The sequence below is a fragment of the Triplophysa rosa genome, linkage group LG11, assembly GCF_024868665.1.
Source record: "Triplophysa rosa linkage group LG11, Trosa_1v2, whole genome shotgun sequence".
In the NCBI taxonomy this organism is placed as follows: domain Eukaryota; kingdom Metazoa; phylum Chordata; class Actinopteri; order Cypriniformes; family Nemacheilidae; genus Triplophysa; species Triplophysa rosa.
The window spans coordinates 11157027-11169920 of NC_079900.1; the positions used below are offsets into that span (position 1 = coordinate 11157027).

Genomic DNA, 12894 nt, shown 5'->3' on the forward strand with positions numbered 1-12894 from the left:
TTACAATGGCGTACCCCCCCAGGGATTTAACATCATTCTGCGTACCCCCTTTCTTACAGTCACAATTGTGGTCTCAAACATTTTTTTATTTGCATTCTAAATACATGTAATTTTCTTTTATCAAACAATAAATGATATATGACTCATATATAAATAAATGACTCACTGTTTAATGAGATGGATGTGCTTGAAATGACTTGCATAACTCTGTGATGTTTGGTTGTATCGGTGAAAGTCTGAGTCTCAAATCATTCTCTATGCAGAGTCTGTGTCGATATTTGTTCTTTACGTGGGAAAGTGCTGAAAACCCACTCTCGCAAAGATACGTTGTGGAGAAGGGCAGTAATGTTTTCAAAGCGCGATCGGCTAAGGCAGGATACTCTGCATGCAAAGCTATCCAGAAGTCTGTCAGTGATTGTTGTGCGAAGTCAATTCTCAAAGCGCCACTCGTAGAGATTTCAATGAGACTCTCTCGCTCAGAAACAGGAAGGTGCGCTGTGCTTTTTGCAGAGAATGGATTGCGAATCCAGGTGTTTGAATTGTCTGTCTCGGGAAAGTACTTGCGCAACTGCGAAGACAGCTCAGAAAGGTGTTTCATTATGTCACGCTTAACGCTGTTAGTAAGGCTGAGTTCGTTTGCTAGCAAAAAATCATGCAATGATGAAAAGGCTTCGGTGTTGTTCTCGTTAATGCAATTAGTCCAGACAGAGAGCAAACTTTCTGATCATGGCCTCAGTTTTGTCCTGTACATTAAATATGGTTGTGGCAACTCCCTGCAATCCGATGTTCAGCTCATTCAGACGGGAAAAAAACATCACCCAGATAGGCCAATATTGTAAGCCACTCTTCGTCATGTAAGCGGTTACTCAATTCAAAGGGATGGTCGATAAAAAAAAGCTTTAAGTTCATCCCTCAATTCAAACAATCGTGTGAGAACCTTTCCCCTGGACAGCCATCGTACATCAGTATGTAGTAACAATGTGACGTGGTCGCTGCCCATTTCATTGCACAATGCAGAAAACAAACTAGAATTCAAAGGCCTTGCTTTAATAAAGTTCACAATTTTTACAGCATCTTGCAAAACTTCCTTAAGACGTTCAGGCATTCCTTTGGTGGCCAGCGCTTCTCTGTGGATGCTGCAATGTACCCAAACCGCGCAGGGTGCAACTGCTTGCACACGTGTTCTCTTTCATCATCTCGTTTCGAGATCCACCTATGGGAAGGGCATCCGTACCTGACCTCTGCAGAAGCATCTAATTGCACCAAGTCTGGCTAGACAGACAGAAGCGCGCAGCCAATGCCAGGTAAGGCCCCACCCCCTTACCTGAGCGAATATAAGGTCTGCTTGCGCTGCTGTTCCTCAGTTGTCATTCTCTTCTCGCGATCTCTGCTTTAACACAGTTCGGTTGGATTTTCGCTGCTCACTGTGTGTCTTCAGGAGGACATATCGTCTGATCAGCCTCCGCTAGACGTGACAGTCGTCTATTCAGCCAGGTTAGCTGTGTTTTTTTCTAGGCATCCTGAGCCTCCCACGTTCGTGCTTTTTTCACCTGCTCCCCCTTTACTTTCCACGGCTGCCCGCCACGGATATTAACGAGTTTTTCGCCGACATGTCGCTCTCTAAATCTGCCACTGCTCCCGGGACCAGCTCATCGCGGGCCTGCCCGGCCGCGTGCGGGGCTCTCATCGCAGCTAAGGACTCTCACGAGTTTTGCGTGGTCTGCTTGGGCCTCAAGCATGCGGAAGAGGCTTTGGAGAACCTGGAGCATTGCAGCCATTGCCTTGTGCTGCCGAAAAAGCTCCTGCGGCGTCGACTCAAAGTTGCCGCTACCCAGTGTATCGAGCTCGGCCTTTCTGACTCGGATGGGGGACACGGTGACGGCGACGCGCCTCCGGGGGCCTCCCGGGGCGCGACGTCGCTTCATTGGGCTGACCTGCCTAATCCTGCGTTCCCCGAAGAGGATATCTTCGCGGGCAACCTCCCGTTCGCCGATGAACCGGCTGGTTCCGGCGATGAAGACGACGCGGGCCTTCTTGGGGTCTCAGAGGACGAGGAGGCCATCCCACTCTCTGGTTTTTACCAGGCTAACCCCCGCGGCCTTACCCCAGTCCATCCTCCTGGACGTGTGCGAACGAGCGGCCGCTCGTCTTAACATTCCGTGGCCGGCTCCGCAGAGCGCCACCGACCAGGAGAGGGATGTGTATGATGGGAAAGTGCTGGGTCCCCCGCCCGGCCCGAGGAAACAACTCTTCCCCGTCCTGCCAGCGTGCGCGAAGCACGTGAGGCACTACTGGAGCGACCCGTTGAACCTCAAACACGGTCTCGCGGGTCTGGAGGTGAAAGACATGGTGGCTCTCGGCTTGGGTGATCCCCCCGCTGTCGAGCCGTCGATCGCCAGGCATCTCAACCCCGTCCAGGGCGGGCTGCTCGCCCCTCCGAAGCCGGTCTTGCCTGGCAAAATGGACCGTTTTTCTGCCTCTGTTCATCAGGCCGCTTATAAATCCTCGGCCTTGGCTGTCAGGGCTCTCAATGTTTCGTCCCTGCTTTCCGCTTACCAGGCGGAAATTTTGGAGGATTTGGGGCAGCAGCTGGACAAAGGATCCCCCTCGCCAACCTTGTGGAAGGAGATCCTTACGGTCAACGACCTCGTCCTCCGCAATGCTCGGCAGGCTGTCCAAGCTTGCGGGCGCTCCATGGCGCTTTCTGTAGTGGGGGAGCGTGCTCTCTGGCTGAACCTGTCGGGACTCCCTGACAGTGAGAAGAGGCGCGTTGCGGGCGCTCCGGTCGAGCCTGGCCAGGCTCTCTTCGGTCCCGCCGTGGCTTTGATGCAGCAACGGTGCGACGACAAAAAGAAAGAGGATGAGGCTTTCAAGTTGTGCCTCCCTAAGAAAGCTGCTCCGCGTCAGTTGCCCACTGCGCGTTTGCCTAACCCCCCCCGTCATGGTGCGAAACCCGCATCATAGCAGGGAGAAACCGCGCAACAAACCCCCTCCACGCCAGAGTAACCCACCCTCTGCTAAACCCTGGGGAAGAACGTCTCCCGCCGCGGCTGGGAAAACCCCCAACCCAACCCCGACCGACTCTAAACGCAAGCGGCCGGCCTGATGTCCGACCATTGGGGGCAGAGAGTCCTCGTTCACGAGCCACAAGCCCATCGGACTCTCCTTCTGTCCCAGATCCCCTGTCCAAAAGACGGAGGTTTTCTCGCGGAGGGGCTGGCCAGGGTTTCCAGCCCGTGCGTTCAGTGGCCGCTGTGTTTCCTCCCCCCACGTTCAGGGGGTCGGTTGCGAGGGAATGTGGTCAAACAGTGTCACCACACAGCACACACATTGTTCCCCTCACCCAACTAATAAAGGCTTCGGCCCCGGTGTTCCCCAACACCACACACACAAAAAACACAATGAAACAAACGAATCTATTGAATTTGTTTCAGGGAGAGTACGTCTCTCTGCAGAGAGAGAACATCTTTCTACATCCACGCATGCCGCCCCTAGTGTGTCCGCTAGATGGCGCCATTGCATCGCAAAGGAGCCAACAGAGCGTATGCGAGGATTTCGGCGCTTCACTGGCCCCGGTGGGGACGCTCGCGAATTACGAGTCCGCCTGGCAGACTGTTGCGCCTCCAGAGTGGGTGATGCGAACAATTATGCAGGGTTACAGACTGCAGTTTGTAATGAAACCCCCGCTTTCAACGGCGTTCTCTCTTCTCACGTGGAGGAGAGCTCCGCTCATATTCTGAAAGACGAAATCTCTTCTCTCTTAATGAAGGGAGCGATTCAGGTGGTACCTCCCAGCCTGATAAGTCAAGGGTTTTATTCCCGTTATTTCCTGGTCCCAAAGAAGGACGGCTCTCTCCGCCCCATCTTGGACCTCCGAATGTTGAACAAACATTTGAGGAAATACAATTTCAGAATGTTAAACCACGGCACTCTGGCCCGCGCCATAAAACAGAACGACTGGTTCACGTCGGTCGATCTCAAGGATGCTTTTTTCCACATAAGCATTTATCCGCCACACAGGAAGTTTCTTCGTTTCGCCTATCTAGGCATATGTTACGAATTCACTGTTCTTCCTTTCGGGCTCTCACTCAGCCCTCAGACTTTTTGTCTGTGTACGTAGGCGAGCTTGGCTCCCCTGAGAATGTCAGGTCTGCGGATTTTGACATACATAGACGATTGGCTCATCGTGGCCGAATCGGAAGAGAAAGTGCTGCGGGACACCTGCAGCGTGCTTACACACATCACATCTCTCGGGTTCAGGGTGAATGTGACCAAAAGCAATTTTACACCCAGCCAGAGTGTGATTTTCCTGGGCTTGGAGCTGAGCTCGGTCTCCATGCGAGCGCGTCTCTCCCAGGAGCGCGTCCTCTCTCTAATGAGCTGCGTGTCGCAGTTCAGAGAGGGGGCGAGAGTGCAGTATCGCACATGCCTCAGATTGCAGGGTCTTATGGCTTCAGCTATCCAAGTTTTGCCGCTGGGACTTCTGCGAATGAGAGCATTCATGAAATGGGTTTTGTCACTACATTTCAGCCTGGTACGCGATCTCTGCCGCTCTGTGACAGTGACGCGCGCCTGCACGGCAGCTCTTCGCCACTGGAGAGACGCGGACTTTTACACACAGGGGACCCGTTTGGGAACGGTAGTGATGCGGAAAGTTGTGACGACAGATGTGTCCCTAATAGGCTGGGGTGCCACCCAGGAGGGCAGAGTGGTGAACGGTGTGTGGCCAAGCATACTACGTTCAGCACACATAAATTATTTAGAGCTCCTGACCATATGGAAAGCTCTGAATTATTTTCTGCCTCGCCTGCTAGGACATCATGTGCTCGTACGCTGCGACAATACCACAGCAGTCGCGTATATCAATCGGCAGGGCGGCTTACGCTCACCGAAACTTCACGCTCTAGCTCACAAGCTTTTGGTGTGGAGCGGACGGTTTTTCCTGTCGTTACGCGCGACTCATGTTCCAGGTATTCTGAACAGAGGTGCGGACCTTCTGTCGAGGGGGAACCCACTCTACGGAGATTGGCGCCTCCACCCTCAGATAGTGGGCATGATATGGAGAAGATTCGGACAGGCAACCGTAGATCTATTCGCCTCGCGCGAAAACAACCATTGTCCTATGTTCTTCTCGCTAAAGGACTCGGACGCGCCCCTCGGGGTGGACGCACTGGCCCACCCATGGCCCAAGCTGCTGCTGTATGCTTTTCCTCCTCTGTGCCTGATAATTCCCACACTGGCCAGAGTGAGAGAGAAGGGCCTGTCTCTCCTTCTAATAGCTCCCAGGTGGCCCAAAGCACCGTGGCTGGCAGAGATAATCCCTCTGTTATACGCCCAGCCGTGGCGCCTCCCCCTCCGCACAGACCTATTGTCTCAGGCGAACGGGGAAATTTATCACCCACACCCGGACAGGGTGGCTCTCTGGGTCTGGCCCGTGAGAAGTCAAACTTAAACGCGCTGGGGCTTCACCCGCGTGTGGTTGCCACTATACAAAATGCCAGGGCCGTTTCTACACGGTCCTTGTATGGTTGTAAGTGGCAAGTGTTTGAAGAGTGGTGTGATGGGCGCAGTCTCACATCATATCAGTGCTCAGTTCCTGATATTTTGTGTTTCTTACAGGACCTTATGGATAAAGGCAGGTCTTTTTCCACAATTAAGGTCTACCTGGCAGCTATTTCTGCCTGTCATGTGGGCTTTGAGGGCTCAACAGTCGGGCAGAATCCTTTAATCCGCAGATTTATGAAGGGTGCCCGTCGCTCCTTGCCAGTCATCAGGAGAACCGTCCCTGAATGGGACCTCTCCTTGGTGCTGGAGGCCCTGTCTCAGTATCCCTTTGAGCCCCTGGGAGGTATTTCCTTGAAGCTGTTGTCTTTCAAGACGGCTTTGCTCTTGGCCTTGGTATCAGCCAAACGTGTCAGTGAGCTACATGCACTCTCAATACATCCCTCGTGCACGAAATTCTCTTTGAGTGGAGATAAGGTTTTTCTTAAGCCTAACCCGGCTTTTATGCCTAAATGTTTCCCTGCGTTCACTTCGGAGGTGTTGGAGCTGTCCGCTTTTCACCCTCCGCCTTTTTCCTCTGCGGAGGATCAGAGGCTGAATGCTCTGTGTCCTGTTCGTGCATTACAGGCATATATGTCCAAGACCAGTGCTTTCCGGAAGAGCGACCAGCTCTTTATTTCGTGGGCACCCCCTCATAAGGGGAGTCCCATATCTAAACAGCGCCTCTCACATTGGCTTGTGAACGCTATAGCAGTTGCATATGTATCAAGGGGAGTGCAGCCCCCAGGTACCATCAGAGCTCATTCCACGAGGGGCTTAGCTGCCTCTTGGGCTTTGTTCAGGGGAGTATCACTGCAGGACATCTGCTCTGCAGCCAGCTGGGCTTCTCCCCATACGTTTGTGCGTTACTACCGATTGGATGTCACCAAAACCTCGGTAGCACATTCTGTTTTAGGAGTGGGGTCTTCATAGCCCCTCCTTGTTATATTCCTTCACCTCCTGTTTACACATTGTTATGGTAACGAGGGTTGAACGGGCCGGTGGGCCGTGCGCATTCATGTCACCAAGCATGCATTCACATTCCGGCCTGGGTGGTATATATGTGTTGCTGGGTTAATTACATGTGTGTGCCTCATACATGTTCCTGTCCTGTATGTGCGCAGCAGCTATGCGTGCGCATCAGGGCTGCCAGGGACATAATTATGGGACGTGTCATGCACCGCCCCTTTGGGGGTGACCGTCTTTTCTGGCTTTCAGAACCTCACTGTGAGTGTATTGGGCAATCGGGGAGCTGTCCATGTCTCTCCCATAGGTGGATCTCGAAACGAGATGATGAAAGAGAACAATAGGTTACTGTCGTAACCCCGGTTCTCTGAAACATCGAGTGGAGAGATCCACCAGCTTTGCCCCGCTTGCTGCACGAGAAGCGAATATACTTACTGAGGAACAGCAGCGCAAGCAGACCTTATATTCGCTCAGGTAAGGGGGTGGGGCCTTACCTGGCATTGGCTGCGCGCTTCTGTCTGTCTAGCCAGACTTGGTGCAATTAGATGCTTCTGCAGAGGTCAGGTACGGATGCCCTTCCCATAGGTGGATCTCTCCACTCGATGTTTCAGAGAACCGGGGTTACGAAAGTAACCTATTGTTACCAGTCCACTCAGCCTGCCTGTCATGGCTTTCGCTCCATCAGTACAAATGCCCACACAATTTGTCCACTGAAGTCCATGTGATGTTACAAAGCCATCTAAAACTTTGAAAATCTCCTCTCCAGTTGCTCTGCCTTCCAACGGTTTGCAAAAAAGTATCTCTTCCATAACTGAACCATCATAAATATACCGGGCATATGCCAGCAGCTGAGCCAAAACAGCTACATCCGTTGATTCATCGATTTGTAAAGCGTAGTTTAAAAAGGTCTTCAGCCATATCAGCGATGCGACGTGAAACTGTGTTGTCTGATGACGGCATCTTCTGTATTGTTTTTTTTTGCTTTTTCCCTAAGCATAATACCCGCAATATCAGCTGCAGCAGGAAGAATTAATTTCTCCACAATAGTATGGGATTTGCCCGTTTTAGCCACTCTGTAACTCACCATGTAGGATGCTTCCAGTCCTTTCTTATTAAGGTTTTCTGACGCTGTTATAAGGTCCTTACTACTCCCGAGTTGTCTTAACTGTCTTTCGAAAAACTCTCGCGGTTTATTTTTCAAAGTTGCATGCTTTGTTTCTAAATGCCTGTGCAAAAACGCTGGCTTCATGCAGTTATGAGTACTTTTGCACATATAACGCACTGTGGTTTGGGATTTTCGTCACTGCCAATTTAAGTAAATCCATATGAAATGTATTTCTCATCATATTTACGCCTTTTTGATCGTCTTTCTGTGAACTGCTGAACCTGAGTTGACGCTGTAGTCTCCGATTCATCGCTATCTGTGTCGGTGTCAACCGGAGCGGGTGGTTGATTTACACCTGCAGCCGAAGTGCTGTTGGAGGGACCCGGGGTGTGGTCAGAGGACTGTGGATCATCCGAGCTGCTGGGAGTCGATTTTCTTTCTGTGGCTGCAGGCCTAAATCTTTGCAACCACTTATCCATTTTAATTTAACAAGCAGTTGTTGCTTTGTTCCAAGCCGCGTGCAGTCGAATTGCATGCGGTACGTAAAGACGTGTGCTTACGCATGAGTGGACGCATATATTTTTTGATTGGATGTCATGAATTTGACCTTTTATGGCACTACGTGACTACTATTTTGCTGTGTGTACACTAGAGGGAGCACGTCTTTATATTTAGCTTGTGAGAAAAACATGACTGGTTGATTGTCAGGTGCCTTATAATTAAGTAAACAGTAGATTTCAGGATTTTGTTCACGTACCCCCTCCGTCACCTGGCGTACCCCCGGGGGTACGCGTACCCCAGTTTGGGAACCACTGCTCTAGGTCAAATGCTCACACTGTAAGTCAGAGACTTCGTCTACTTATACTAGCCCTAATAGTAGGTACTGTTTTTACGTTGGAATAGTAGGTACTTTTGAGTGCATGGCAAATGCGATTGCACACACTGGGACATACTAACAGGAAGCAGAAGTGGCCGTTGTTGCCTAGACAACATTGTGGCCAATAACTGCACACACATCAAAATACAGCTCTTCTTCCCATGAAGGTATTTATTCATTCATTATTTCGTATGTAATGTTCACTGTATACTTACATCTGTTAATTTAGTGACGCATCAGTTAAATAATTTATTAATGCACCAAACTCCGCCTACTCGCGGTGAGTTGTGGGTAATATCTGCCGTTAGAGTGTGCATCATTCTGCACTTCGAATTTCTACCGGAAGTAGTAGACCATCCGGGAATCTTTAAAATACTCTTTTCAACATACTACGATTTGGAACATACTAATTCTACTTTCGAATACTATTAGGACGGATATGTGCTGATTGGAACGCAGGGATTATTCCTGTAAGGCAGTGGTCACCAACCCTGCTCCTGGAGATCGGTTGTCCTGAAGATTTCAGCTCTAACCCCAATCAAACACACCTGAACTATCTAATCAAGGTGTTCAGGTTTGCTTGATAATGACAGACAGGTGTGCTGAAGCAGGGTTGGAGCTGCAGTCTGCAGGACGGTCGATCTCCAGGAACAGGGTTGGTGACCACTGCTGTAAGGGCTCTTGGTTGTCTTTTGTTTTGATGTCGCTCTTTTTTTTTTTTTACTGTGCTTTCTGTTTCTTTCCTAATTGCACCCACCTGCATCTTGTTTTGTAATTAGTGTCAGTGTATTTAGCTCTCTTGTTCTCCCTCTCTTTGTGTGGTGATGTTCTATGAGACCAAGTTTTAATTGGGTTTAATTGTGGCTTGGTGGTGTGTTTTTCTTTTAATTAAACGCTGCAATAGGGGCTTTAAAAACGTCTATTTAGACTGAAGAGGACATGTCTTATGCAAAGCACTATAAAATTTCCGAAAACTTACAGCAAGAACCTATTGGAGTTTTTTTGTGGTTTCATAAAGTTTCACTGTGTTCCCTAGACATTTATCTACTGCATCTTATACAAAAAACAGGACTTCTATTAAATAGCTGCACAATATATTAATATGGTGACTTCACAATATCTATTTTATTATAAATTTAGCCTTTCACATTCAATGTTTTGAACAAAACGGTAGATTTTATTCAAATGCTGTGATCGTTTTAAAGGATTACCTTGAGTTTTCAATGAATGCTAATGTTAACACACATGACACTGATCCACTGCAAATTTCATCAGACTTCTAGTTGTAATTATAAATATATGATGATCACAGGCTTGGATCCACAGGCACAGTGCTTGACAAACCTTTTCTGAGTCTGTGTTGTGTCTTTGAAGAAGGTATGTTAAGTTTGAAACCATACAAAATACAATGCCTTACTTTAATGGCAAATGTAATGCGTGTCTACGTTTTTGCTAACCCCTTTGACAAAACCAAAAAACTGCTTAAATGTGGCCCTCAGTCAATCCATTATCAGGATCAAGAGACCTTTGAAATTTTAAAGGCATGCTTCAACGGTTTTCATTGTTTAAAGGGGATGTGCAACAGTGTTTGATGCATTCTGACTTCTTTACAATGTTAAACTTGCTGTCTTCTCATGCTTGACATGGTCAACTTGTCAAAAAACGAGTTGGACGTATTGCGTAGTATTTCTGTGCTTGACACTCCCCCAAGGTTCGTATAGGTTTTGTAAAGTTTTTTTCAAACATGAAAAACCATTACGTAACAACTTTTCTTAGTCCCTTATTGGGCAATTCTCCTGGAAAAGCACACCCACGGCAAGGCGAAAGAAATAGCCCGCCCACGCGTCAACCGATGAGCGATAGGAAGACCCGCTTACCCTCAAGATTGGCTGCGTTGCATCAAGATTGGCTGTGCTGTGGGCCTGCAGCTGCAGATCGTTACTCTTGCGATAGTGAGAGAAGCTGAGGTGTGTTTGTTTGTTAATGGCATTTCTGTGATGGATGTTAAATAAATGGTGGATATAACAATGGATTTGGAGATCATTTGAAACTGCTAGATGAAGCGGTCCCAGCGCTAAAAGATGCCGTACATGAAAAGCACGCGGTAAGTGAAACTGAGTCATATGTCTGTTTTGTTGGCAATGGGTGTGCACGTGCTTTAGTTCCGCCTCCCCTTCCCCCCCCCCCCCCCCGCGTCGTATGTTTTCGGAAATAATCGTACAGCTGTATCTGTCTTTTATAAACGTGATCAAACTAAAGACTCTACGAATATTTGAAGGGTACAATACTATTCTGTAAGTACTCAAGATTAACATGAGATATGCAAAAACTGTCTAAATTATGGCCACTTTAAAAGTTAAATCAGAGCTAGCTTCACAAACAGTGGCTGTGTGTGCCTTCAGCTGCATGACCAGAAAGAAGTACAGTAAGAGCCACAACTAGTTCCCCTCAATGAGATTGACCACCCAGCAGCTAGAGGTGTTATCACCATACAATATCTGATGTAATTAAAGTGCACTGAAACTACAAAAAAAGTCTCAACCAGTTGGTACCGACATCACTCTTATGTGCACACACTCGTGGGCTAATCATAGTTTTAAGATCAAAGTCAAGTCAAAGAGTTAGCAGAGAAAGTTGCAGCAAGCATCGTGGTATCAGTACAGGCTGCTTGCATTGGTTTGGTTATGTCAACTCAAAACAATTCTTGTAACCCTTAGTTGTAGTATGTTTAACTACCATAATGGTACAGGTCCCAGAGATTTATGATATAAAATGGGCTAGTTGCACAAGATGGCGCTGGTGAGCTTTTGCGACACCAGAGTCCGCAGACTAATTTCCAGTCGAATAACACTATCGAGTTGTTTTGGCTTAACGAAGTGCTCAGCAATTTAAAGAGGATCTGTCCTATCGCTTATATATTACTTTCATCTAATTTTTTATCTAAAAAACACCCATATTTGCCAGCCAAAAATCCTCCTTTTCACTCTAAAAAAAGGTGCTATATAGCACTAAAAGTGGTTCTTCGCTTGTAATCATAGGAAACAACTTTAAGTGCTATAGAACCATATCTTGGCGCTTCAGTGGTTCTTCAGAGGTGCTTCAGTGGTTCTTTGAGATGACTAGGGTGCTATATAGAACCGCTGAAAAAGGGCTTAACATGTTCTTTATACGGAAGCGGTGCTGTATGGTTCTTCAGCGGTTCTATATAGCACCTCAGTCATCCCAAAGAACCTCTGAAGAACCACTGAAGCACCAAGATATGGTTCTATATAGCACTTAAAGTGGTTCCCCTATGATTACGAGCCAAGAACCACTTTTAGTGCTATATAGCACCATTCTTTAAAGAGTGTTCCCATACAGTGTTATTATACGACCGCAAATTACTCTGCCGACTCTGGCGTCCCAAAAGCTCATCTGCGCCATCTTGTGCAACTAGCGAATTCATGGTTAGAAACACTCATTGGCCAAAATCAATGGAATTATTCATGATTAAACAAATTGCTCCACAAAGGTGTTAAGTGGTGGCTCAGGTGTGGGTGTTATGTTTCTTGTTTATCAAAAAACCAGGGCAGATGTTTATGGTGACAATGGGCCTGTTCATGTCCCACCGGATCATTTCTGCAGTTTAATAGTGCTTTATCTCAGCCAGAGTGTGTCAGACTTCCTCACTTCCAAAGACAAGAGAAATTTACAGCCCTTAATAGCACAGATAGTGCTGTTTTTTGTTCTGATGTGCCAGTGGAGCAAAACACTCTAGGAAGAAGTTGCTATACTACCAGAAGAAATGGTACCGCTTAAGACTTTAATAAACAGCAGCTGTTGCTAATTTCATTCCCCAAATAATGGAATGCTGCCAGCACCTCAGTTAGTCTTTTAGTATGGTGTAATTCTAACACACTGTACGCTAAAGCAGGTGTGTGTTACTGGCAGGATGTTATTGGTTGAAGATGGTCAAAGTGTCAGTAGTTCTCTTGTTAGTCTTTCCCACAAATAGATAACTGTTTGGATTTCTATGAAAGGCAATTTGTGGAAAACACTTGTATTTTCTGCATTCATATTCATTCATTCTACCGACGTTGTGGAAATAGTATTCTTTGAGAGTGAAATCAAATTACACCACAATTATGATATTATATTACATGTCCACCTGAAATCATTTGTTTATAAAGGATTATTTGACAGGTTTTGTGGAAACAGGTGCAGTGTAAAAAGCATACTTGCAGTTAAATGAAGAAATATGTTTACCTCTAATTTCAAATATCATTCTCATTACATAGTGATACATTTTTAATGTGATTTTTAATCCTTAATGTGTCAGGGATACTAATAACAGGCTTTGGCTTTTACCAACGTACAGCATACCGCTGTGAGCGCTGCTGGGCAACCTGTGGATGACCTGGAAATG

The 12894-nt window shown here is 47.4% G+C and overlaps 2 protein-coding genes across 2 annotated transcripts; both read left to right on the plus strand.

The window, feature by feature from the left end:
- Nucleotides 1–1610: 1610 nt before the first annotated feature.
- Nucleotides 1611–2964, plus strand: LOC130561270 (uncharacterized). The gene is made up of 2 exons (XM_057345475.1): nt 1611–2349; nt 2386–2964. Exons 1-2 carry the CDS (start codon nt 1738–1740, stop codon nt 2962–2964), a joined length of 1191 nt encoding a protein of 396 aa, XP_057201458.1. The 5' UTR covers nt 1611–1737.
- A 141-nt stretch (nt 2965–3105) lies between these two features.
- LOC130561271 (uncharacterized) lies at nt 3106–7456 on the plus strand. Its single transcript, XM_057345476.1, has 5 exons — nt 3106–3300; nt 3435–3632; nt 4121–4411; nt 4531–4718; nt 4815–7456. Exons 1-5 carry the CDS (start codon nt 3106–3108, stop codon nt 6472–6474), a joined length of 2532 nt encoding a protein of 843 aa, XP_057201459.1. The 3' UTR covers nt 6475–7456.
- Nucleotides 7457–12894: the final 5438 nt, after the last annotated feature.

Coding starts and splice junctions, on each gene's coding strand:
- LOC130561270 (XM_057345475.1), top strand. CDS start 1,738: ATGCGGAAGAGGCTTTGGAGAACCTGGAGCATTGCAGCCATTGCCTTG. Junction 2,350..2,385: donor GTCTGGAGGTGAAAGACATG/GTGGCTCTCGGC, acceptor CCCGCTGTCGAG/CCGTCGATCGCCAGGCATCT.
- LOC130561271 (XM_057345476.1), top strand. CDS start 3,106: ATGTCCGACCATTGGGGGCAGAGAGTCCTCGTTCACGAGCCACAAGCC. Junction 3,301..3,434: donor GTCGGTTGCGAGGGAATGTG/GTCAAACAGTGT, acceptor AATTTGTTTCAG/GGAGAGTACGTCTCTCTGCA. Junction 4,719..4,814: donor GGAGGGCAGAGTGGTGAACG/GTGTGTGGCCAA, acceptor CTCGCCTGCTAG/GACATCATGTGCTCGTACGC.